Source organism: Syngnathus typhle, linkage group LG10 (assembly GCF_033458585.1).
Source record: "Syngnathus typhle isolate RoL2023-S1 ecotype Sweden linkage group LG10, RoL_Styp_1.0, whole genome shotgun sequence".
In the NCBI taxonomy this organism is placed as follows: Eukaryota; Metazoa; Chordata; class Actinopteri; order Syngnathiformes; family Syngnathidae; genus Syngnathus; species Syngnathus typhle.
In genome coordinates, this window is record NC_083747.1 from 3106346 (window position 1) to 3131385 (window position 25040).

A 25040-nucleotide genomic window follows, 5' to 3' on the forward strand; every position below is an offset into this window, starting at 1 on the left:
TATTTCAATTTAAAATAGTTTGCAAGTCTCCTAATAAAATGTTTCAGGCATGCTTTCGTCACAATAATATCAATATTAAGTTGTTTTTTTTAAATGTCCATGTGCCATTGAAAGCTGAAGAGCGCCCTCTGTGAGGCTTGCTACACATTACATGCAAAAACTGAAGGAAAAAAAAAATAAGAACAATTTTAAGTCACAGTGTTATTTAGCAAATTATACAGTGATTACAATCAAGTCGTTCAGACGTTACAGTAGCATTCTGGGATCAAACCCAGTAACAGATGTCTGAAAAACAAATTACATTCAGAATAAATTAATTCACTGGAATCAAATATAATTGCACTGAAGTAGTGAAAGTATCAAAATATGGCTTCTGTAAATCATAACTAAGGCTTCACCAAAAAGCAATGCAAAAAATAAGTGCACATGTTTCATCAAATGTGATTTAACACTGGTAGCTGATAATAAACTTTACTTACGGTCTTATTTTTGACACTTGTGCTATAAATACTGATTGTCTTATCTTTCTCACATGGCGTCATGGCTCTTATTTTGGTCAAGTCAACTCCATGAATGCATAACGCAGCCCTGATGCTTGCAATAATAAGGCAAGTGAGAAGTATCAAAGTTGCAGATTATTTGAAGGGGGGAGAAAAGTATGTTGCGAAGATCAACATCATGCTGTAATTCAAAAATAAAGCTGAATCTTGAAAACATTCTATAACAATCATGATATGTATTTTTCAAAATAAATTCGTACTCATTTTTGCTAGCTTTGCAGGCTCGACTGGGGAAACTTGTCACGTGACCGGGATGAGTGTCTTGACCTGAATCAATTGATCGTTGATAATTTTTTTTTTTTTTTCCTGTGCGGCTTGGCGGCCCAGTACCAAGTGACCCGCGGACGGACCTCTGTGTTAGATTACTATTATTTTAAGATACAAAAGCCGCCCAAATCCATCTGTGGTGGGTTCCAGTTGAGAACACTGGTTTTAGATTCAAAACAAAACTATTACCGTTTTGAATTGTTTTGGCATTTAATGGCACAAGTTAGTAACATTTAATCGACATTTACGTGGAAGAAAAAGCTCCCTGGACCTAAAAAGTTTGAGAACCCCTGCTTACAGAAAATGGACGGTTCATGTAAGCATTATGAAAAGCCTCTAGGTGGCACCACCTCCTCGCTACCCAACTCATCTCACAAAGTGCTGTCCAGTGTGTTGTACTTATCCTTAAAGTTCTTAAGCTCCAGTAGATTTCGGGTCCGCTTGATGCGCTGCTGGGCCGCCGACGTGAGCTGGGCCCGCGACGACGGGGAGGAGCTTGGGGGCTCAGCAGAAGAGGCGGTCAAGTCCTTGGCGGCGCTCTGGTGGTGCTGGCTCGTAGTGCTGCTATTGCTACTGCTTCTGCTCTGGCTTTTCACGCTGAAACCACAAGAGGGAGAAAAACATCATCTCCGGGCTCATAATTAAAATTCCACGCTGGGATTAGCGACGGTTGTTTACTCACACACAAGCCAGTTCAGTGAGAGCCTCCTGATATTTACTGAGTTCGGCTTCTCCGAAAGCCTGTAGACATTGTTAACGTGTAAAATGAGTACAATGCTATAAAAACATGGTCCCACGCTCGACCCATATTCGGAGCGAGCCAAAGACGTTGACCTCGTCCCCGTGGCGTGCTTTATGGTAGCCGTCTAGCACCGTGTCAATTAGACCCTTCTGGCCGTCCCTGAAGAGGCAATGTGAAGTTTTAAGCTGCAGAAGCCAAGTTCGGAATCGTTTTCCTGTCACGGCGCTGGAGGATCCGCCCAGATCATAAAAAGGGAAATCTGCAGATACACAAAAAAAAAAGTTCTGTCATCAGTTTAAATGACTTCAAATAGTGGTCTGTTATTATTTGGGGTTTTGTCTGGGTCTTTCAGGACTATGTGAGAAAAGAATGTATTTTATGACCTGTGTCTCTGATGGCATCCAGTGCTCGCATCCTGTACTGGTACTCACAGCCACCTACACAAAAACACATTTATTTTAAAGAATGTAGATGTGCTGGACTTACAATGTAGGTCCCGTAAAAAAAAAAAAAATATATCAATGATGGGCATAAATTGTAAATCCAGTGTGTCTGTGTGACGAACAAACCTGACTTTAGCCGCTCATCCTCTGCAGACAGCAGCCGAGGCTCATAGTGGATTTTCTGGACTAGGCACAGTTTGTCTTCAATTTTTTGCCTGAGCTCCTTCAACAGAAACATAAAACACACTACAGCAACGGTACCAAGACTCACTTTGTACAATTTCTTAAGGTCATGTTACCTTTGGAGCATTGTGTCCGATGGGAGCGTGGGGTCCCCGTCGAGATTTCATGGCTAGTCTCATAATTTGTCTTTTCACAAAGATGAACAGCAAGACAAAGACCTAAAAGAAGCACATGCAGAACTTGTTTTCAATGTCGTCATTTGCTTTTTTGACTGAAACGCTTAGTATTGTTTTTGGTGCCATTTTTAAAGGCAGCATCATACCAAGAAGAAGTGAAAAAGCATTTTCAGGCGTAAAGTCTGTTACGGGATAAATGTGACTAAGCTAATACTAAGCGAGACTAACTAAAGTGAGTTTCTAATACTGACTTACCAGACTACCAAAGGCCATGACGAGCACGACGTTGATGCTCGATAAAGGCGATTCTTTCCACATTTTACTCTTTGACTCAAAGCGACGTAACAAAAAAACCTGTAAAGGGACATATAAGCGTTTGCTAATAGGTCGTTTTTCAAGGACGAAGCACGTTAAAATGTGCTTTTAAAAAAAGTTAAGGCTCGGAGCGGCGTTAGTGGTTTGAAAAGTTACATGTCGCCGTCGAGTTTATTGACTTCCGTGTTTGGTCACGTGACGCTGGTGACGTAGGGCGACAGCTCTCCTGCTCGTTGGGAAAAGTAACTACACACGGAAATGGGAAGAAAGCGATATAAACGAGCCACTTTAAAACACAAAAGTATTTTTTTTTTCCCACGTCCATGCCACCTAATTTTATTTGCATTTCACCAAGCCTTGTGTAACACTTGTCAGCCATTTCCTCCCTTCCACCACAATGGAGCATTTCTTCCATTGTGTGTTCATCCACTGCACGGCCAAGAATGAGTGAAGCTCCAATGAGGACAATGTGGGCATCATTTGCATCTGTCCTTCAGAGACACACTTCTCATTCTTATGTCAGGAACAAGAGTGGGTGTCTGTGTTGGAGTCAAACTAACAAACCTTCTGTGTGTAAAAGCGCAAAGGCCTCTGGACCATTGATTGATTGATTTCAGGGTCTTGGTAAATAACCTGTGATCAATATTGGCTGACTTTTGACACTTGTCAACCTCACTGTGCCTTGATGCCCATACAACGGTGTCATAAGAAAAAATGGAACTTGATTCAGGCGCTGTCAACAGAGGAGCAATAAACAGCTACGACAGCCTTTGAGTAATGTGAGCGTTAAAAATAAGTCATGTTGCATTCCGGATAGCTAGGAAGTGGGAAAATCCAGTTGCAACCTCAAAGTTTTCCAGTTAAAAATAAGCAAAAAAAAAAAAACCCACAGCCATCAACCACTATAAAAACGTCATACACTGACAACAAACTCATATATTTGTTTGGCAGCCTGAGGTCAAATGACTATGCAGAGTGTTGATATTTTAAGTAACCAATAAATACAAATATATTATATATATTAATAATTTCGATGTTAGAAGACAAATGCATCTTTACACAACAACAATATGGCGTCAGTTAAGGAAAGCTGAGCTAAATCCACACATTCCGCTCTTTGGCAACTCCTCAAAATGTCAATAGCATTGAAACTTGAGTTCTGCGAGATTATCCTGCTCACATTTAAAAAGAACAATTCATCTCGTAATTGATTGTCGCTTTAGGAAATTCTTATTGCATCACTATAATTATTACTATCACCTGATATGCCACGCAAAGACGTATAAAAGACTTTTCTAACCCTCAAGACAATGCTCCGTCTTCCATAAAAAAAAGCCCGACCTGCTTTATATTTTGTTGTACACGTCAAATGAGAGGCGAACTTTTCCACACATTCATCCCCGCTGGTATTTCTGCTGTCTACTTGAGCCCATTGTGTTGTCTGTTCCTAATTTAAGCGTCATTATGTATTTGGATACCTGTTCGCCCTGCCAGGTTGGACGCCACTTAGCCTGAGGTGTGTAGAAATTGAAGCTTAATTCACATTGAGCTCGCCGAGCAATCAAATGATCTGAAAGCGCGTTTCCAATGATGTCATACTACGCTCGGACATGTTTGAAAATATCTGCGTGTGATGTTTAAATGGCTTCGCGTGAAGCTTAAACTGGGAATGTTACCCAATGAGGATGAGGCAAGGAGTGAGAAAACAACGGAAGGGGGAGGAGAGAGAGTCGTAGGAGAAAAAGAGAGAGAGAACAAGAAGATAGACCAGTGTGGCTGGTTTGCGTCACTGTACACATCCCCATCGTGCAAAGCTAACAAGCAGACTGAGCGAGGAGCTGATGTCATCGACTTCACTATGAAGCCTTATAATAGTTTACTTGTGACTAAGGTAAGGCGCACGTATGAATTTCCGAATGGATGAATACATTTGAATGGGTCGGCGTGTTTCTGTTTTCCCGGTTTCTGTGTATATATTTATTTTTTTCTCTCTTATTTCCATGGCGGTCGCTTTGAGTTTGAATTAGAGCGAGCCACGTTGCCCAGGTTACCCAGATGGGAGGCTCGGGATCAAGCAAAACAGGTGTATCTGTAAGATGACACTCGCTAGTGTTAGTAGACGGATCCACCGTGGGGGAAACTTCCGAAAAATATATCCTAATTGACAATAGCTGTATATAAAATACACTTATTTAAATGCACCAGAACAATTAGCCTAAGAGTTATCTGGGTTGCACACAATCAAAGCTGTCCTTGTCCGTCTCCGTCTTATTCACGGTAGGCAGTGTGTAAATAAATCTACAAATTGTTATGGTCTTTCTCTGAGTATTTCTTCCCAGCGTTGAGGTTTTGCTGATTTGTAGAGCACCTCTAGCTGTGTAAGAAGAATATGTACTTGCACATAGACCGATTGTGTCACATTCAGACATTGTTGTCCCTGGATGGATTGCGGCCGAGTGAGTTTTTCCAGTTTTTTGTGGACAGGTTTAGCTGACATTTACAGAATGAGCATGTTGCTAGTGTAAACAGCGATTATGATATGAGCGAGCCCATTGTACGTCCTAGCATGAATGGACTCAAGTGGTGTTTATTTTTTTGCTTTATTTGAAAGCTAATCTCGGGGCTTTATTTAATCAAGCTGTCTGATTGTTCCTTTTCCGTTCGGCTCTCTCTCTCTCTGTCTGTCTCTCCACCCATCTGCGATTTTTTGGTGTTCCTCATCCACAACCGCTCTGTGATTTAAGTTTGACCATTGTGAGAAGCCACAGCTGCCACATATCACAACATTCCATTTTTCCATTTTCTTATGCTTGGCAGGCATCGAGAGCTCATCTTTGAAGCCTTGCTGGGGAACTAAAGACTTCTATGGACACGACGACATAAAAATGACTGCTGCTAGACAGCCGGGCCTTTATTAGCATATATGAAAAGCAAAGTAATTTGGATGAATAGAGTGGAGGTGGACTAAAATGAACTAGCTCGCTTCTCTACAGTCATTTAGAGACGTCTAAATAAATCCGGCAGAGTCATCGATTCTGGTTTTAGGGATTTGACTTTTGACAGGTGGTCATTAACTTTGTTTATGCTCTGACAATGGATGTGTTCTTGCTGCACGCACCAGTGACCGAGTATACCAATCAAGGGACTTTGGCATGCTTATCTGTCCGATCTGCCAACTCTTCCTCTGGCAGCCTTGCTCGCAGGCCAGGTGTTAGGAAAAACTGTGCTTCCTCTGGAGAGGTGGTGCACAAAACTGGATTTGATGGTTCAAGCAAGCGGGCCACATCGATCGATGGCCAGGATTTCAGGGCGGGAGCCGCGTCAGACTATAAAGTGTGGACAGTCAATGTCAAAAGTTGGAATGAAAACAAAGAAATATCAGGCAGCACTGTCTCTTCCAGTCTGACTCACAATGGGAAAATAGACCATAAAAACACAGACTTTGGCATCAACAGAGGTCGAAACTCTGCATCCGAGTGTCGGACTGGGACTGTTGGAGATTGGAGGCAGAGCTTGCCGAGTCGAAGTAGGAGTGTCGACTGGAGGTCAGGGGAAAGCAGTCCTGATCGGGATGCACGGCGATCCAACATAGCTGCGTTGCTAATGGAAGAAAACAAACAGACCGGCAGCAATACCGGAGGCCTGAGAAGCAGGTCCACGTTTTCATCTAGAAGCTACAACTCTGTAGATATTTCTCCAATCAGCAGAAGTCCTTTGGCCAAAAAATTGGAAACCGTGTATGGGGGTAACTCCTACCCTTCACGGCGGAGGTCAAGCCCGGAACCCATCGGTGACTTCAGAGAGACTGCATCTTTTGGGACCAAAAGAGGCCAGAGTATATTGGAGCGTATCGAGAAGCTCTATGGCTCATCTAAATCTGAAGACTTGAGCAAAGTTACGGATTTCTCTTCCTTAGAAAGAGACTATTTCAATGGCAGGGGCGAAGCTATGGTCCACCATCGCTCAGGCATCAGCATTATGCCAAGCTCATGTGAATGGGAAACAGAAGATTTCCCCAGGCGTGGCTCCAGTGGAGAAGGAAGCTACCACAGTCCACTTCTCGAGACAGAGACCGGGGATTCGAATACTTCACCCTGTCCAAGGAGCAGGGCGAGATTACCAGAGGGACAATGGGAAGAACGGATCTATGGGAGGTATTCCGACCACGGTGGCGTTGGTAAAGTGTCCATTGAGACAATGTCTCTGGACCGAGCAAGGAGCAAGAACACCAGGGCTAGTCAGATTAGATCAGACAGGGTTGCCCAGACTTTATCAGAGAAGCCATCTTTTTGGGGACTATCTGAGACTAATAGGATCATTGGGACAAAGTGGGAAAAATCTACGCTGGATAAAGCAACAGCGGAGCTTGAATTAAAGGTTTATGAAGATGTGTTTGAGCCAAATCTGAACATCAGAAGAAACTCTGCAGGGTGGAAAACACACCCAGACACACAGTCGCCATCGGTCAGTGTGAGAAACAAGATCAATCAATTTGAAGCTCTGACACAGAGATCCCAGGGTTTCGGAAAGGAACACATGATGTCCCGAAGGGCCTTTTCGGTGCCCACAAGACTCAACACTGCCCACGACGGCTTGAGGAGTGAGTTGGAAAAAGGTGACAAGTCTTTGGGTCTGAGAGAGTTAGAGGGGACAGACAAAGCTGAGGGAAAAGTAGGTCAACTGAAAGGTCAGTCACAAAGGTCTTTTTCTGCGGACGAGATTGTTCAGAGGTCCGTGGTGGATTTGACAAAGAAGGAAGGGACTAACATGGATCATATTTACAAATACATAGAAGATGTAAGTAATTATTCTAGGTTCAAGCATGCGGTAGAATCACCCCTCAAGGAACATCATATGAACATCGATGAGCCCGATTTTTGTAAAGTCTCAAGGGATAAGGACCGGAGAACTAACAATACCGAGTTGCTGAGCTCAAGTGACCCCGAGCCACGCCCGTACGCTGAGCTGTCCGGGGTAAAGAAAGCAAAACCATCCGTGATTATTTTAGCAGTTACTGATGATGACAAGACTCCAACAAACTCTCCAAACCACTCACCCTCTAGTTCTCCGAGCCCTCTGCAAAACAGTACCTCTCAACTAACCCCGACTGACAACGCAAAAGCCGCCAAAAGCCTCGAGCGACAGAGCCCAACTTCTGGGCAACCCTTCGCTACCTCTTCCCACAGCAAGTTCTTTCCAGATACCACTGAGAGTGAGTCAAAAGGGAAGAAACATGTGTTAGATTTGGATTCTTGGGTTGCTGGCTGGAATGCCTGGCGGGAGGATGAAGCTTTCGACGACAATGATGATGATGACAGTACAGAGAAGGATGACGATTCTTCCTACGATTCCGACTCTGGGGAGTCTTCGGTGACCATCACCAGCAACATGAGCCTGTCAGATCGCAGGAGCTTCTCTCTCAGGTATGTCCAGCAAAGCTAAGAATCTGAGCGTTGGCATCATTTCCTTACTTGAATACCCTCATCCCTGCAGCCTGGCAGAATTGTGTCACTTCACTGGAGCAGACTCCGACTTAGAGAACGATATTGACGAGAGCCCAGCGACGGGCAGGCGGTCGGCTTCGCTGAGCTCCGAAGTGTCGGCGCTGTCGTATGTGTCTGTGCTACCCACCGAGGAACTTGACAAGCTGCTGGAGGATGTCAGAAGTTTGGGAGACAGCAATCTACAGGTACACATGATTAAAATTACAACATTTTAGCTAGATTTTTGAAATTACTCATTGAGCTAGGGGTCCTGTCTCAATTAGCTTGACTTAAAGGGACTGCCGGAACTGGTGACATGGTACAAGATAACATGCTCAGTTGTCGCCATACTTAACCTGGTGCTTAGGAATCCCCGAATAAGAATCTTATCTGAAATCTAATCTTTATTCTTATCAAGATTGTTTATTTAACTTGTATTCCAGGATGATGTGCATGTGGTTGTCCTCCACAAAGAGGTGGCTGTTGGCCTTGGCTTCAGCATAGCGGGAGGCGTTGACCAGAACAAACCAGTCATTGTGAGTGAAATACTTTTTACACTAATAAAAGGCTATCGAAGCGTATCTCTGTGGATTGTGCCTGGATTTATTTCTGTTCTTCACAGGTCCACAAGGTGTTCCCTACCGGTGTGGCAGCACAAGAAGGCTCCATCAGAGAAGGCGACCAGGTCCTATCCATCAATGGCACTGCCCTGGGGGGCCACAGTCACTGGGAAGCTCTGAGGGTCCTAAGAAGAGCTAAGACTCGAGAGATGGGAGTGGTGGTACTGAGGAGGGGTGACGTTGGGTGCATCTCAAAGGGGAGAGACACTCAGACTGAGGAACCAATGCTGACTCAGACTTCAGAGACTGGTTAAACTCATTATTCTGTGGATATAAAGTCTACATACCGCTGTTTAAATGCTAGGTTTTGTGATGTAAAAAAATAACGAGACCAAGGTAAATCATTTCCAAAACTTTGGTTGCGCTTGCTGAAGATATTTGTGTTTGGAATTAACTAATCGCAGTCAAACTCATGTTAAATGGGAGTTGGGACTTTTAAAGTGCCTCTGCTTAACCCCAAATAAAGTTCAGATGTTCCAGAATGCTTTTTCTGACATTTTTGTAGTCTCATCTTACAGCACAGTCAGCAGAGCATTTCCGCAGCATCAGAAGGATTTTTCATAGTTGTTAGTCAGAAGGAGGACATAAAGAATTTCCAAGATAATAAATAGACTATGGGACACAGTACATGACCTTACCAAGAACTGGACGTCCCTTCAAAATGATTGCAAAGACAGGAACAAGGATGGTCAGGGAGGATGCAAAGAGACCCCCAGCAGCATTAAAGAAGTTGCAGGAATTGTTGGCAAGTACTTTTCAGAAAATATGACAACAATCTTCTCTAACTGCTAGTCAGCTGACTGTTTGGCAACTTTGAGCGTTGCCAGTTGGTTATTTATGCCAGTGCTAGCTGCATTTGGAAATTAATAGAACACACCCAGCGCTGACATCTGAGTGAATTTCCTAACGTGGCTCGTGTATCTGGCTTGAGTGGCAAGATTGTTTTATAAGCTTACATTAGCTTACAAAGGGAAACCATCCAAGCCCGGCCACATAGATCAATCAAACCCATGTGAGAGATGTGTTACGGTTTTGATGAAACCAAGGTTGAAATTTTTGGCCATAATTCCCAGATCATAAGTCACATTAGTGTTGCAAAAAGGATTTTAAATGGTCTCATTTTTTTACGTCACAAAAAAACGTTCCATTTCAACAGCGGTTTGTAAACATTTTATATCCAATATACATGTTGGGATTTTAAGTGTTGTTGATATACTTTTTGGATTTTCTCAGGTCAGTGTATGCGTGTCCATCTGGAGAAGAAAAGCAGAGATCTGGGCTTCAGTCTGGAGGGAGGCATTGGTTTGGGGAACAAACCACTCACCATAAAGAAGATCTTCCAAGGTACCCTGACTAAAACCTCAAATGTTCTTCAAATCGTTCATTTAATTGATTTCTTCCCCGCCACAGGCGGCCCAGTCGACAAGATTAGTCCCGGCGACGAGGTGATGGAAATTGAAGGCGTGAGCATGTTAGGGATGAGGCGACTGGAGGCCTGGACTTTGATCCGAGGACTTCCCACCGGACCGGTTGATGTGGTAATACGCCGGCCTCGTAAAACGTCCGAGCCATAGCCGCCACGGAAGAAAATCTGATCTGGACTTTTTGATGGACTTTTCTGGGATCAGACCATCTATAACCCAATTTACAACACAATTATCCTCATATTTCTAACAAAGCCTTAACAGAAGGCCATACATTTGAAGGTATTTAACACATGCATCTACCTCAAGGCCACATGACACGCGTATGTGAAGGATTTTGTCTTATATACTGTGAACACATGCTAACAGCATTTTTGAGTTTATATTGCTTTTTAATAAAGCTTAATCAGAAACAGATGACTGGCATTTGTATATTCCGCAGAGGGCGGTAGAGTGATGCATTATCAAAAAAAAATGAAATGACCTTTTTACCCAAACAAGCAGTGCATAAGATGTGATAAGAATAACTCAGTCAATTAACAGTAAACAATGTTAATCAGTAAGGTTGTTCAAACTAAATCTCACTTTTCTTGGTATCTTATCAGGTGCATTTCTCTTTGCTTCAGCTTTTTTTTTTTTTTCAAATGTATCAGTAATAGCATCTTTGACGCAGAGATTAAATACCTTGCACAATTCTTTTGGAGTCCAGAGTGCACTACTACTAATAAGGAGGTGGTTTAAAAAAAAAAAAAAAAAAAAAAGATTAGATAGATTTAGACTTTTCCAGTGTATTGTTTTGCTCTCTAACTTGAGCTCAGAGTTCAAGAGAACCGGTCGACTGGTCCACGTTCACTGCCAACTAGGTTAAGTTTTGTTTGTCACGCGCTTCCATGCACACACACAGAAAAATAACACACATAACCAGTTTCTATGAAACCATGCAGACAGCTTTGCCCTGGGCCACGTTTCAACTTTGTACATCCTAATGACAACATTCATGCATACGCAGCATCCAGAAGCGCATTTAATTATTATTGTTTTTATTCAGTTGTGAAATTCGATGTAAAGAACGTTAAATACAACTGAACTAAACTCAGCCGGTAATTCCGTCACAAACCACTAGAGGAAGACTGATACAACTACCTCACTTCAAGAATCACTCTTGTATACCATCAATATTGTTATCATCACAATCATCATAGCGGCTATAGAGAGGTAGTGGTAGTTTGTGGAGGACAACAAAAAAATCTGTCCTCCTTTTTATGACTATCTCCTTGTTGATGCCGTCAGCAAGCAACGGTGTGAATGTGACGAGCTGGTAAATGATTGCTAGTGTTGGAGGAGCCGGGCTGAAAAAGGGCGCAAGCGGCCAGTTGGAGAAGGAGATGCTGCTTGCGGATGTCCGAGCACCTTGCCGACATGTTGAAGCGACGCGTCTTCCGGGTGACCAACGCTCTGCTAAAAGAGTGCATGGCCGAGTTTTTGGGGACTTTTATTTTGTTGGTGAGTGACATGCGATGACTGGTGTGTGTATATTATTGTATTTTTTTTCTTTAATATGACCCTAAGCGTTGGAATAACAATAGGGCTTTCTGATTGGACGATTGGGGTAATGCGATGTCATTATTTCCACAAAATTGCTTTGTGATAAAATTATTTATAAGAAGATCAAAGCTGACTCATAGCTTTGATCTTCTTATAAATAATTTTACGGATCATAATGATAGGATGTGATCACATCTATTTTTTTACGGTATAAAATAATATGTATCCTGCATGTTTATCCATTTAAAAAAAAGACAACTACTTTTAAAAAAATTTAAAAAAAGACTACTAGAATCAGTTTTCTTACAAATTTGAATGTCTCAGTAAACTGACTGTATAGTATTGGGGTATATTTACAATTATTTATTAATTAATTTATTTATTATTTAATTTATTTGTATTTATTTATTTATTTATTTATTTATTTGTAATTATTTATTATTATTTTCAACCACAAATGCATGGGAAATGATTGGTGACTAAAAAGTCATTGCAGACTGTATGCAAATATTAGATTATTTTGCAATGGAGTCACTGTGTGAAAGGTGAATCTATTTTTTTTTTATATTCCTCTGCTTAAGAGAATAACAGATTTTAAAAATGTATAATATTGAATTTAAATACATTTTGGACTTTTACTCTGTGATGATGTTGAAGGATGACCTCAGAGGAACTGGAAAAACCAGTCGGGGCATATTTGCATGTCCTTTGGCAGTAAGTCTGAGTGACTTTTTATCTTGAGTTTTATTTGGACTTATGTTTATCTAGTCACCCTTTCCCCTTTTACATTTATGTGTCATGAAGCTTTTCGGCTGCTCAGCGGCAGCACAGGTGAAGACCAGCAGAGAGACCAAAGGCCAGTTTCTGTCCATCAACATGTCCTTCTCAGTGGGCGTGATGTCGGCCATGTATCTCACCAAAGGCATCACGGGTAGCGTACAAACAGCCACTTGAGTCTAAGGTCCAGCATTAAAACGCTGATGTGATGTCATCATCTGCAGGTGCCCACCTAAACCCGGCCGTGACGCTCAGTTTCTGTGTACTGGGTCAGGTGCCATGGAAGAGGATGCTGCCATATTGGCTCTCGCAGGTTCTGGGAGGATACGTTGCATCGGCGCTCGTCTACATGGTCTACTACGGTCGGTCTTTTGGAGTATTGTAGATTTTGCAGCTTGGGTGACTTACCAAAAAAATTGTAAAATTATTTAAAATTAATTCAAGCGATGATTGTCACGACATCTCAACTCCGAGGTAATTGTGAGATAAGATAAAAATTGAAGAGCCCGACAGTGGGAACGTTCACGTTGCGCAACAGCAGAGAGCAAAGTGTGATGTGCACATGTTTGATAATTGGGGAAAAAAATATTAGCTTTTGTTTTTCTTAGATGCTATCATGGATTTTAGTGGCGGGATATTGACCGTCTATGGACCAAATGAGACGGCGTCCATATTTGCCACTTATCCCTCAGAGTATCTCACCTTGGGCAGAAGTTTTCTAGACCAGGTGCGTTTACAAAAATACTTTTCTACTCTTTACTATAATGACGTGACTTTTTTTTTTCTTCTTAACTGAGAGCAGGTGGTGGGCACTGGCATGCTCATGTTATGCATCCTATGTCTGGACGAGAAGAGGAACACGCCGGCTCCCAGCGGGCTGATTCCCGTCATCGTGGCGGTCATCGTGCTGGGCATTTCCATGTCCATGTCGGGCAACTGCGGGGCGGCCATCAACCCTGCCCGTGATCTGGGACCTCGACTTTTTACTCTGACTGCCGGCTGGGGCTCGGAGGTCTTCACGTGAGTACAACCCAATGAGATTGTATGTTTACGATTGCTGCCTGTTCATGGGTCAAGGTCTGCTCGGGGCAGCTTGATCGTACAAATGTGATTTGGAAAAACGTGGATTTGGCCGCTCGGCTTTTGCCCTCTTTAACAAAATCAACAAAGCAAAAAAATGATACTGTGGTTCAAGTTAATTGATATATTTTAATTGTATCTGGTTATTGTAGTAATGCTAATTTTGACTTGCGCAGGTGTTACAACTACTGGTTCTGGGTGCCCCTGGTGGGCCCCCTTCTCGGCGGCGTTTCCGGTTCTTTACTCTATTTAATGTTCATCCACTGGCATCTGCCTGACCCGGATCCCCTCAAAGACGCAGACACGACCTCCATTGCCAGCGATACAAGCAAGCAGCCCGCTAGCGCGCCACTGATTGGCATCGAGTTAAAGACGGCGTCATTCTGAGAAGGTCACGGAAAAGTCTGAGATGGACATTTTTATTTTTCATCTTCAAGTTAAGAGCGCTTTTTTGTCTATTTTACTCATCATTGAGGTGAGCTTTATAGAACGGAAGGCGCTTGTGTCATAATCTTGTTTACATTTTTTTCCCCTTGATTTGATACTTCTTAATCTAAATGATGGTTGTATTTATTTGTATGTTGCTGTTATCAAAAATATAATAATATTCAGTTTCTCCAGGCTGGGCAAATAATTGATTTTAATATATTTAAATAATACATTTTATTATATTTATATATATTTAATATATTTTAGCTTTGATACTATAATACTATTCATTTTTTTATTTTTTTTAATATCCTATTTACTACTGTAATATTTACCCAAACGCATCAGTTTTATTATGCTGATGGAACTGTAGAGGGCGCCACTAAATAAGACAAACATCAAGCGCGAGGTATATTTTTGAACTCACCTGATGTGTAAATAAACGTATATGAAGAATAAACATCGTTTAGAATAAATCAACTAAATGGAAGCCGAGCAACATCATGGATGACTTTTATAAGTTGTATAGTGGAAAAGGATTCAACCTCTACTCCCCCCCCTCCCTTCCTCCATCCTCCTCCTCATCCTCATCATCGTCCAGCATCAACAACTCTCAACCACATGGTGACCTCCGACAGAGTGAAGAGGAGCGAGGATGCCTCAGCTGGAAACATTTCACCGTCGCCAACTTTGAGGAGGTATGTTTGATTGATCCAATGATTTTTTGGACTTGATTAACGCTGTTGCTAGGCTGCAAGGATCACTCTGGAGGAGGACAACAAGTCGCGCTTTGGCACATACTAAACAATTATTAAAAAAATATATAAAGAGTCAAGCTAAACGTGAAAGAGAGAATTATTCTTAGTCTTTTTTTTCATTATTATTGTATTGCACAATGAATTGCATTTTGGGGGGCTATAACTTGTATGAAAACCAAACTTTGCACACACTGGGCCTAGCAAAAAAAATTATATTTTAAATATCATATACTAGTACAAAAATGGTTCTGTAGCGCCCCCTACCAAGATACCTAATAAGTGTGGCTTTTTTTTTATCATTTATTATGTTAAACTTCATTATATATTTATTCATTGTCAATTGTATGTTGTAATTATTTATTATAAATATGACGAATGCAGGTGAAAGTGAAATCTGAACATTTCACATTTAAACTGTGCTGAAGTCTGCGTAATTACTCCACAAGAGATGAATGCTAATTGAATTAGACATTCATCGATATTAATTATTTTTTTTTATACTTTATATTTATACTACTAATTTTACTTTACTTAAGGAGTGGGCTAGAAAAACAACCCAGCATTTATTTATTTTTACTGTGAAAGATAAGCTAAGAAGCAAAAGGGTGACCGTGGAAGAGAAGGAACTGGAGCTCAACTCTCTCTCTCACTCTCTCTGTCTCTCTCCCTCAGGAATATTGATTAAAGGCTCGTCTGCCAGAGTGTTAGTATCAGTTCTAAAGGCGAGCCGACGAGACGCGCGGTGTGTCTTCTATGCGCTGTCCAGCAAAGTGTCCTAGCAGTTCTCCCCACATTAAAAAAAACATGTTAGGCTCAATAAAGACTAAAAATTCAGGTTTAAAAAACTTTTTCCACTGAAGGCCACGTATTGTCGATTTCTTTTAAGGACTGTTAATCAGTGAACTATATTTTGACTCATGTTTCTGTTGTAGATACTCTAATGGGCCATAAGCGAAGCAAGAAGGCAGCAGTGCAGCGATGTTTACAAAAAAAAATCCTCCAGGTAAGCCGTGCAAAAAATTATCCATTAAACGAACTAACTAATAATAATAATAAATTATAAAATAAATAAATACATTTTTACCCACATGAGCTTGAGCCACCATGCAACTTGAGCCCTTTGGTTTCGTTGGTGACGTCCTCGCATATGCTGACAGTGTTGTAACGTTCTCGATGAAAACGCATATAGGCACGAAATTGCCACATCATGAGCAGGCTGTAAAGTGATGATGATGGCTTTGCTTCTATACGATGTGTACGGCGCTGGGTATTCATCCCAATGACCTTGCCTTTTGCAACTCGCCACTGCTGACTGAGACGCAGATCAATTTGAGGGGCGCCAGGCTCGCTTGTCTGTGACATCGCTTGCCTCATCATCATCTTCATTCGTCAGCTTGAACCCACGGCACCGGTGTGAACCTTCCTCCGACCTCTGGATCGTCCACTCTGTCATTGTGACGTCTGACAGCCAATTCTAAAATTTTCGAGGGAACGTTCAAGATGGTTTCCTGACTGATTTCCTTTTCCTGGCCCCTACCTTGTTTTGTAGCTGAGCCAAGTCGATGAAGCCCCCCCCCGCCATACAAATATGTCACTCGCCTGCAATTAAATTCAAAATATGACATTATGGATATTAGGTGTTTCATCCTGAATCGATATTCTCGTTCAGGTCTCAGAGTGAGCCTGCAGGTTTGTCTTTAATGGAGCTTTATGGATTGCGTCGGGGATCCTAATGCCTTGGCTGCTGTCAGATGGACATTTGAGTAAATGTCAGGTATTTGAAGGAAGAACAGCAAAGGAGGGCAACAGACAACCTGCAGTTCTCTCATTACTTTGTTTCTTAATTGTTCGGATAAAAAAAAAAAAACTCATGTCAGAAGTGGGATTCGAACCCACGCCTCCAGGGGAGACTGCGACCTGAACGCAGCGCCTTAGACCGCTCGGCCATCCTGACACGTGCTGTGAGTGACCCAGTCATTCATTGGCTAAGCTACTTAGAGCAAAGCATGTACAATAAAATCCTCACAGCGTTCTGCGGAGTCATTTCAGCTAAAAAGCACTTTCATTATATGCGTAATGCGTGGGTTGTGTTTCCGCAGAGGAGGAGCGAAAGGTCAGGGCCAACGACCGAGAGTACAATGAAAAGTTCCAGTATGCGGTAAGCGCTCTCTTTCCTTTCCTCTCTCGTTCCGCTTCACGACATGAACCAATACTTCCCGTGTGCTCCTTCAAAACACAAGAGTAACTGCATCACCACATCCAAGTACAACGTCCTCACGTTCCTCCCCATCAACCTGTTTGAGCAGTTTCAGGAAGTGGCCAACACCTACTTCCTCTTCCTGCTCATACTGCAGGTAGGTTAGCCAAGAGCGAGGGGGGTGGGGGGTGCATACTTATGCAAAGTCTCATGATTTGTTCTAACGCGTATGCTGTCTTAGTTGATCCCTCAGATCTCCTCCCTGTCGTGGTTCACCACCATCGTGCCATTAGCGCTGGTGCTGAGCATCACCGCCGTGAAGGACGCGACGGACGACTACGTGCGGATGGATGACTCGTCTTTACATCACACCGAAATATATTCCGAGTTTATTGTTAATCTTAACCTTTGGTCATCTCCTGCAGTTTCGCCACAGGAGTGACAACCAAGTGAACAACCGTCAGTCTCAAGTGCTCATCCGTGGATCGTAAGTAGCGCAAAATATTTCTCGATATTATTTACTATTTGAAAGGCACGTCTCATTTTGCTGCGTCAGGCTTCAGAATGAAAAATGGATGAACGTCCGAGTGGGGGACATCATCAAATTGGAGAACAATCAGTTTGTGGCTGTAAGTAATTGCAAATTTTCCACAAGATCCAAATGTCTACCAAAAGTTACTTTTTTTTGTAGGGGTCAAAATATTAGAAACCCCTTTTCACTATGATACATTGCATTTGTACGCAGGCTGACTTGCTGCTGTTGTCCAGCAGCGAACCTCACGGTCTCTGCTACGTCGAGACGGCCGAACTGGACGGGTGAGTGGACGCGGCGCATTTTATCCGTCGGTTGCACGACTTCACGGCGTGTTCAACGTCCTATAGCGAGACCAACATGAAGGTGCGCCAGTCTGTCTCGGTGACGTCAGAACTCGGGGACCCCAACAACTTGGCTCAGTTTAACGGTAAGTTTTGGATTTCAATTTTTTTTATCCGCTTCTCTCACCATATTCATCTCTGCGAGCGAAGGCGAAGTGATATGCGAGCCCCCCAACAACAAGCTGGATCGTTTTCGCGGGACTTTGTACTGGAGGGACAAGAAATACGCTTTGACCAATCAGAACATGCTCCTACGAGGGTGTGTCCTCCGCAACACCGAGGCCTGCTACGGCTTGGTCATCTTTGCAGGTAGAAATGAGACCCGACGTGAATGTTCCGATGAGATTCAAAACCCAATAAAGTGTCTCTTACTAGATCAGGTTCCACCTATTTGATCGCAACCCCCGGCGCTAACCACACAATATCGCTAAGTAACTAACCTAGTTAGCAAACAATCACTAAATAGCTAGAATGACAGTCAATACATTACCTCCCTAATTACAGAGCAACTTTTTGGACAAGAACATATAAATAACATCCTTGTGTGTTTGCTTTGGAGGCCCAGACACCAAGTTGATGCAGAACAGCGGCCGCACTAAGTTCAAGCGTACCAGTATCGACCGTCTGATGAACACTTTGGTCCTCTGGGTAGGATGCCTTCTCACTTTCATGGCAGTCAACTATTTGAGGCCTGGATCTAAGTGGATTTAGTGTCAGATCTCAAGGCATTCGTCTTTCTCTATGTCAGATTTTTGCTTTCCTAGTGTGTATGGGTGTCATTTTGGCGGTGGGCAACGCCGTGTGGGAGCGAGAGGTGGGAACGTTGTTTCAGAGTTACCTACCTTGGGATCCTCCGGTGGATGGTTTTCTCTTTTCCGCTGTCCTCGCCTTCTGGTCTTATGTTATCATCCTCAACACGGTGGTGCCCATCTCGCTGTATGTCAGGTAAGAAATGAACATTTATCAATACTTCATTTGGTAAGAAGACACGCTTATTTCAGGACATAAAAAGATATTTTGATGATGTGCGTAACAGTGTGGAGGTGATCAGACTGGGCCACAGCTACTTCATCAACTGGGACCAGCAAATGTTCTGCTCACAGTGCAACACACCAGCCGAGGCACGGACCACCACGCTGAGCGAGGAGCTGGGCCAGGTGGGTTTCCAGCAAGTAGTACAAGTGTGGAGGGAGTCCATGTTGAGTCACATTTGAGTTGTTTGCAAACTGAAATGACTTTATTCAGATTGAGTACATCTTCAGTGACAAGACTGGAACACTCACGCAGAACATCATGAGCTTCAAAAAGTGCTCCATTAATGGACACAGTTATGGTGAGTTCATTAAATTTCCAAACAAATAATGTCTCTATATTAATTGTTAATGCATTTACTCAGTGTTTCATCAAATCAATACTATACGTTGCTGGCTGCTACCTTTTTTAAATAAATGGCTACTTCGCACAAGAGAAAAAAATAAACAAAGGTACCTTACTTTCAATGATGTGAGTTCACTCCAGTTGTCTAGACAGCAATGATGGGGAAAGCAACTGTGGCGGGTACAAAGTCGACCAGACGATGTCAGCAAAGTCCTCCTACTTGTCAAACAGTCAACTCAAGCGGGCTTCTTCTCTTCCTTGGCACTTTGTTTCTCCACACAGTCCTTATTCATTGCGTTAGCTTTCACTAATTGCCTAGCAAAGTCCGTAAGTTAGCATTAGCATGAGCCTCTGTATTAATAAGCGGCTAATTCCACTTTCTATCACTAAATAGTATACTCAACCGATCAACTATATCTTAGTTAACATTTCCAAAAGCGTCTTTGCTGAATTCTTTCGCCAATTGTGATAGAAATTTCAAAATTCTACTTGTACCCACTTAAGAGTGTCCGCCACGTCGGCCATCTTTTTCTCTACTCTCGACCTTTCACCCCGGATGTGATTAGTACACTAATTATGCAACACAAATGAATTATCTTTTTTTATGTACTATATACGTTTAAATAGAAATTATGCTAAAAAAAAAAAGTATTTACTATTCAGTGACAGAATACATAACTTTACATTGAAAAAAAAACTCATATTATAGTTGGTAAACATTGAAAAAAAATTATGCACTTTCTGAACTTATATTCACTCGAAAATATTGTAACATTTTAAACTTGGTTACAATATCTCAATGTATTACATTTGTGTCACTTTTAGGGGAGGTAGCAGATCCATTGGGGCCCCAGCCAAAGGTCTGTCCAACCACCCAAAGTACATACAGTCCCTAAAAATACACACGACACTTCAATAATGTTTCTCTTCCAGAAACTGGATTTCACTCCTTTCAATCCCCTGGCTGACCCAAACTTCTGTTTCTATGATGACACTCTGCTGGAGTGTGTGAAAGTGGGAGATTCCCACGCTCAAGAGTTCTTCCGCCTGCTCTCCCTCTGCCACACCGTTATGAGTGAGGAGAAAAGCGAGGGTAAGGATGTCATCAATGTAATCCCATCCATGAGATAATTCTACTCATTGTGTCTGTGAATGTCCAGGAGAGCTGGTGTATAAAGCTCAGTCTCCAGATGAGAGGGCTCTAGTAACAGCCGCGAGGAATTTTGGATTTGTGTTCCGCTCACGAACGCCTGGGACCATCACCACCACCGAGATGGGGCGAACCGTCACCTATACGCTGCTCGCCATCCTGGACTTTAACAATACTCGCAAGAGGATGTCTGTCATTGGTGGGATGGATGGATGGATGGATGGATGGATGGATGGATGGATGGATGGATGGATGGATGGATGGATGGATGGATGGATGGATGGATGGATGGATGGATGGATGGATGGATGGATGGATGGATGGATGGATGGATGGATGGATGGATGGATGGATGGATGGATGGATGGATGGATGGAGCTCTCACTGTTTTTGCTCTGTTGTCTGTCAGTCCGTAACCCCGAGGGCAGGATCCGTTTGTACTGCAAAGGAGCTGACACTGTGTTGTTGGAGAGGCTCCGCCCCTGTAAGCAAGACCTGATCAATATGACCTCAGACCACCTCAATGTGAGTCACCAACCACAGAATCAGTCATGGGTGACTCTGTGCTGCCATCTGCTGTCGTGGTGGCAACACCAGCTCACGCAAACTTTATTTGGTATGGGGTATCTCCAGGAGTACGCTACTGATGGTCTACGGACACTGGCTCTGGCCTACAGGGATCTGTCAGAGGAACAATGGGAGATGTGGTCAGAGAGCCACCAGTGTGCTGAGAAAGAAGAAGATTTGCTATCAGCTGCTTATGAACAGATAGAACAGGACATGACGGTCAGTCCACTCAGCTTGCGTATTACCTTCACGTTAAAGTCTCTTGAAGGCAATTCAATGTCTACTGTCTAGTTGCTGGGTGCTACAGCTATAGAGGACAAACTGCAAGAAGGTGTCCCGGAGACCATCGCTCTGCTCTCCCTGGCCAACATCAAGATGTGGGTCCTAACAGGGGACAAGCAAGGTGAGACACAAGTGGGTGATATCAAACAAGACGGTCCCAGGAAGCTCTCAAGTTCTCTGATCTCGAACAGAGACAGCTGTCAACATTGGCTACTCGTGTAAGATGCTGACAGATGATATGGATGACGTTTTTATCATCAGTGGACAAAGCGTCCAGAGAGTGAAACAGGAACTCAGGTCAGACTTTACGGATTTCTTGATTGTAAGAAATTAGATGATCCATTTTTTGTGTCTTTGGTTATTTCCTGTATAGGAGAGCGAGGGAACAGATGATTACGCAATCGCAAACAAAAGATGCTGATAAAAAGGAGGTTGCCGAGGGATGTGGAGAAGCCTACGTCACGAGATTTAGAAGAACACAAAAACAAACGCAATTTCCTCCTTCCTCCAAACTCACGGACAACATCTCGGGAGATTTTGCTCTCGTCATCAACGGCCACAGCCTGGTAGGCAGAATCCACGTACAAAGACCAAAAAGTGGAGACTGAAGTGCTCTCCCCTGTCACCCAAAAAGGCCCACGCTCTAGAAACCGACGTGGAGGAGGAGTTTATCACGACGGCGTGCGCATGCAAAGCGGTCATTTGCTGCCGTGTTACGCCGCTACAAAAAGCTCAAGTGGTGGAGCTGGTGAAGAAATACAAAAGGGCTGTCACCTTAGCCATAGGGGACGGCGCCAATGACGTGAGCATGATCAAGAGTAAGTTGGAGGGAGAATGACGGAAAAGAGAAGTTGACGACCGCATGTTCAACAGAGTTGTTATTTGTCTACCTCAATGTTACAAAATGCCAGGCAAGCTGTGTGGCAATACGTGTTGCAGTGTATGGTATGTCCTCATCACACTGGGAATTTGAAAGTCTCAAGGGGGGGTTTCAGAAAACAGACTTTTAGCCTAAAACCCTTAAAACACAAAAGAAGTTCCAGGATTTTCGGATGACCCCAAATCATCTCTTCCAGGTGCCCATATCGGCGTCGGTATCTCCGGTCAGGAAGGCATCCAGGCCGTACTGGCTAGCGACTACTCCTTCTCCCAGTTCCGCTTCTTACAGCGTCTTCTGCTGGTACACGGACGATGGTCCTACCTCCGCATGTGCCGCTTCCTCTGCTATTTCTTCTACAAGAACTTTGCCTTCACCATGGTGCATTTTTGGTTCGGATTCTTCTGCGGCTTCTCTGCTCAGGTCGGAGAGGAAATCGTCTTGAATGGCGGGAGCGGAATGACCATCATGTGTGTGTGTCTTACAGACGGTTTATGATCAGTTCTTCATCACGCTCTACAACATCGTCTACACGTCTCTACCTGTCCTCGCGATGGGCATCTTTGACCAGGTACTATCTCGGAAGCACTGACCTACATTTCCAACTAACTTGGTATCTATTTTGCATTTTAGGATGTGTCTGATCAAAGGAGTCTGGAGTATCCAAAGCTTTATGAGCCTGGCCAACTCAACCTACTCTTCAATAAGAGAGAGTTCTTCATCTGCATCACTCAGGGTTTCTACACATCAGTGGTTCTGTTTTTTGTCCCCTATGCCATCCTAGCCGACGCTTCTCAGAGTAGCGGAGAACCTCTTGCAGACTACCAGACCTTTGCTGTCACCACGGCAACAGCCTTGGTCATTGTGGTGAGTGTACAGGTAAGCCGATGGGGGGAATTTTCCGGGCAGCTGTTCCCGGGCTATAGGTCATCATCAATGTGTGATAATCATGCTTTTGTGTTTTTGTAGATCTCACTGGACACGGGCTTCTGGACCGTTTTCAACCTTGTGTTTGTGTGGGGCTCGTTGGGTTGCTACTTCACCATCATGTTTGCTGTGCACAGTCAGATACTCTTTAGGAGCTTCTCCAATCACTTCCATTTTGTAGGTCGGTCCACAGTGCTGTTCAGCTGTTCTTTTCGTCAATTGGAACTAATAAAGTCAAAATGAAGTGGTAGAACTTCAGGCTTCTGTAAGAAAGAAGAAAAAATGCGATTGCTTGAACTTGTCGTGCTAATTCAAAGGGGACTTGGGAAGGCGCCATGGGGAACTCCAAATTGAAAAGTGTTTTTTCTCAAGCACATGTTTACCGATTTAGGCTTAACAGTTCCTTGTTTGTGTTTTTTTTTTTTTGAGAGCAGGCAGTGCTCAGAGTACACTATTGCAGCCGGTCGTGTGGTTGACTATTGCATTGGCAACGGCAATCTGTATAGTTCCAGTTTTGGCATTCCGCTTCCTCAAGTTGGACCTCAAACCTCAGCTCTCAGACACGGTGAGAAAAACAAGAACATTCAGTCATGTGTCTTCATGCATTCCAAATTTGCTCTATCAATGATTAACTTTAGATTACATATCTTTTATGCAGGTTGTGACTAACCTCACACATTATAAAAAGGCAGCAAATATTGACATAATCAGTGTACTCTCATTATTACTCTAGGTCCGATACACTCAGCTGGTCCATCAAAAAAAGCGTAGACCAGCAGGTGGTAGCGTGGCATCCACCTGGCGCACCTCCGAGGGCCGCCTGGGCGCAAGAGGCGGTTCCCGAAGGTCCGGTTACGCCTTCGCTCACCAAGAAGGATTCGGAGAGCTGATCACTTCCGGGAAAAACATGCGTCTGTCATCTCTGGCTTTGGCCAGCTTCGCCTCCAGACACAGCTCCAGTTGGATCGACACCCTGCTTAGGAAGAAGCACGCTCACACGCCCCCCAATCGGTCCGGGGAGTGCACTCCGGCGCTCTCGCACTCTTCTTCGGTTCTGGGGTCCTCGCAGGAGGCACCCATCGAGGAAGAGACGATCCGGGACTCTGAGATGATTCCCATGACATCCCTTGAAGCCTCGGAGGATCTTCGGGAAATCGCCAACGGCATCGATTCATCCTCTGTTGAAAACCACCCAACTAAAGAGAACAAAAAGATATATGAAAATTTCGAGAGCGGACCGCTGGGAATAGAGTGATACCATTTTAAATATGGCAATGCTTCTTACAATGTTTATGCCAGCTGTGACCATGAAAAACAACAGCATCATATTTCAAGAGAGCATTCAATTATTAAGAGAATAAAAATGCATCTTATTAGTTCTCAGTGAGAACAAAAATAAGTTACCATCATGTCTTTTTGTTGGCTGCATCATATTGATGCGTTTAAAGCAGCGTGATGTAAATCGGCTTGTAATGGAAAGTCAAGTAGAAAGTCAAACACACTAATGGATGTTGGAGCTCATTTTTGTGTGCCTCTAAATACACTCTGAAATGTATTTTAAATGTTTCGTCATTTATTGTTAATTAAATGTAATCAGGTATTATCATGCCACAATTGTGCTGTGTCGAGTATGTACTGATCTAAATATATGTGAATTAAGCCAGGATATGAATGAATATGGTGCCCAAAACGAAATATTTATTGTGAATTGTAAATTTACATATATGCTTTTTATTTCGCAATAATAATAAAAAAAAAAAAACTCACCAAATTTGGATGGTTTTACTGTGGATTCAAAATTGAATAATATAGAGTGCTTTTTAATGGGAATTAAAAAAAAAAAGACAGATAACTTTAAATTGGTGATTCAAATCCAACTGAATTTGCAAATGTTTTTGCCAATGGGAATAATTCTGTAAAATTCCGGAACTTCGGACCTGCTATTACGTAATCAGACCGCAATTATATGAAACTAAATTTGATGA

At 43.0% G+C, this 25040-nt stretch overlaps 4 protein-coding genes and 1 non-coding gene across 10 annotated transcripts; 3 read left to right on the forward strand and 2 right to left on the reverse strand.

Annotated features, from left to right (window-relative positions):
• Positions 1-186: 186 nt before the first annotated feature.
• On the reverse strand, positions 187-19124 carry lg10h1orf43 (linkage group 10 C1orf43 homolog). 2 transcript variants are annotated; one of them, XM_061288551.1, is made up of 8 exons: positions 18977-19124; positions 18718-18809; positions 2312-2413; positions 2139-2235; positions 1953-2006; positions 1662-1828; positions 1510-1568; positions 187-1424 (listed from the first exon to the last, which is right to left on the reverse strand). In XM_061288551.1, exons 3-8 carry the CDS (start codon positions 2372-2374, stop codon positions 1199-1201), a joined length of 666 nt encoding a protein of 221 aa, XP_061144535.1. In that variant the 5' UTR covers positions 2375-2413; positions 18718-18809; positions 18977-19124; the 3' UTR covers positions 187-1198. The 2 variants fall into 2 exon arrangements, with proteins under 2 accessions (XP_061144535.1, XP_061144534.1); XM_061288550.1 differs by lacking the exons at positions 18718-18809; positions 18977-19124 and adding an exon at positions 2627-2888.
• On the forward strand, positions 4350-10630 carry si:dkey-92i15.4 (uncharacterized). The gene is made up of 7 exons (XM_061288541.1): positions 4350-4577; positions 5504-8109; positions 8180-8375; positions 8613-8705; positions 8792-9038; positions 10023-10133; positions 10200-10630. The coding sequence occupies exons 2-7, from the start codon at positions 5780-5782 to the stop codon at positions 10361-10363; spliced, it is 3141 nt and encodes a 1046-aa protein (XP_061144525.1). The 5' UTR covers positions 4350-4577; positions 5504-5779; the 3' UTR covers positions 10364-10630.
• aqp10a (aquaporin 10a) lies at positions 11385-14728 on the forward strand. Of its 2 annotated transcripts, XR_009715945.1 has the most exons (7): positions 11385-11716; positions 12563-12689; positions 12760-12897; positions 13144-13262; positions 13338-13555; positions 13792-14090; positions 14646-14728. XR_009715945.1 is itself a non-coding variant. In XM_061288549.1 (6 exons), exons 1-6 carry the CDS (start codon positions 11612-11614, stop codon positions 14000-14002), a joined length of 918 nt encoding a protein of 305 aa, XP_061144533.1. In that variant the 5' UTR covers positions 11385-11611; the 3' UTR covers positions 14003-14259. The 2 variants fall into 2 exon arrangements, 1 of the variants encoding a protein (XP_061144533.1); XM_061288549.1 differs by lacking the exon at positions 14646-14728 and having other exon boundaries at positions 13792-14259.
• On the forward strand, positions 14657-24669 carry atp8b2 (ATPase phospholipid transporting 8B2). 4 transcript variants are annotated; one of them, XM_061288538.1, is made up of 29 exons: positions 14657-14742; positions 15735-15805; positions 16902-16960; positions 17043-17156; positions 17241-17339; positions 17425-17486; positions 17556-17628; positions 17745-17815; positions 17882-17961; positions 18026-18184; positions 18435-18523; positions 18624-18820; positions 18912-19032; positions 19121-19208; positions 20078-20112; positions 20186-20345; positions 20413-20601; positions 20812-20927; positions 21036-21188; positions 21261-21372; positions 21443-21548; positions 21625-21817; positions 21886-22069; positions 22328-22551; positions 22616-22699; positions 22762-23007; positions 23098-23236; positions 23490-23620; positions 23789-24669. In XM_061288538.1, exons 2-29 carry the CDS (start codon positions 15781-15783, stop codon positions 24308-24310), a joined length of 3831 nt encoding a protein of 1276 aa, XP_061144522.1. In that variant the 5' UTR covers positions 14657-14742; positions 15735-15780; the 3' UTR covers positions 24311-24669. The 4 variants fall into 4 exon arrangements, with proteins under 4 accessions (XP_061144522.1, XP_061144519.1, XP_061144521.1 ...); XM_061288535.1 differs by having other exon boundaries at positions 20413-20927; XM_061288537.1 differs by having other exon boundaries at positions 20413-20927; positions 22762-22995.
• trnal-cag (transfer RNA leucine (anticodon CAG)) lies at positions 16674-16756 on the reverse strand. Its single transcript has one exon. It is a non-coding gene; the product is annotated as a tRNA-Leu (tRNA).
• Positions 24670-25040: the final 371 nt, after the last annotated feature.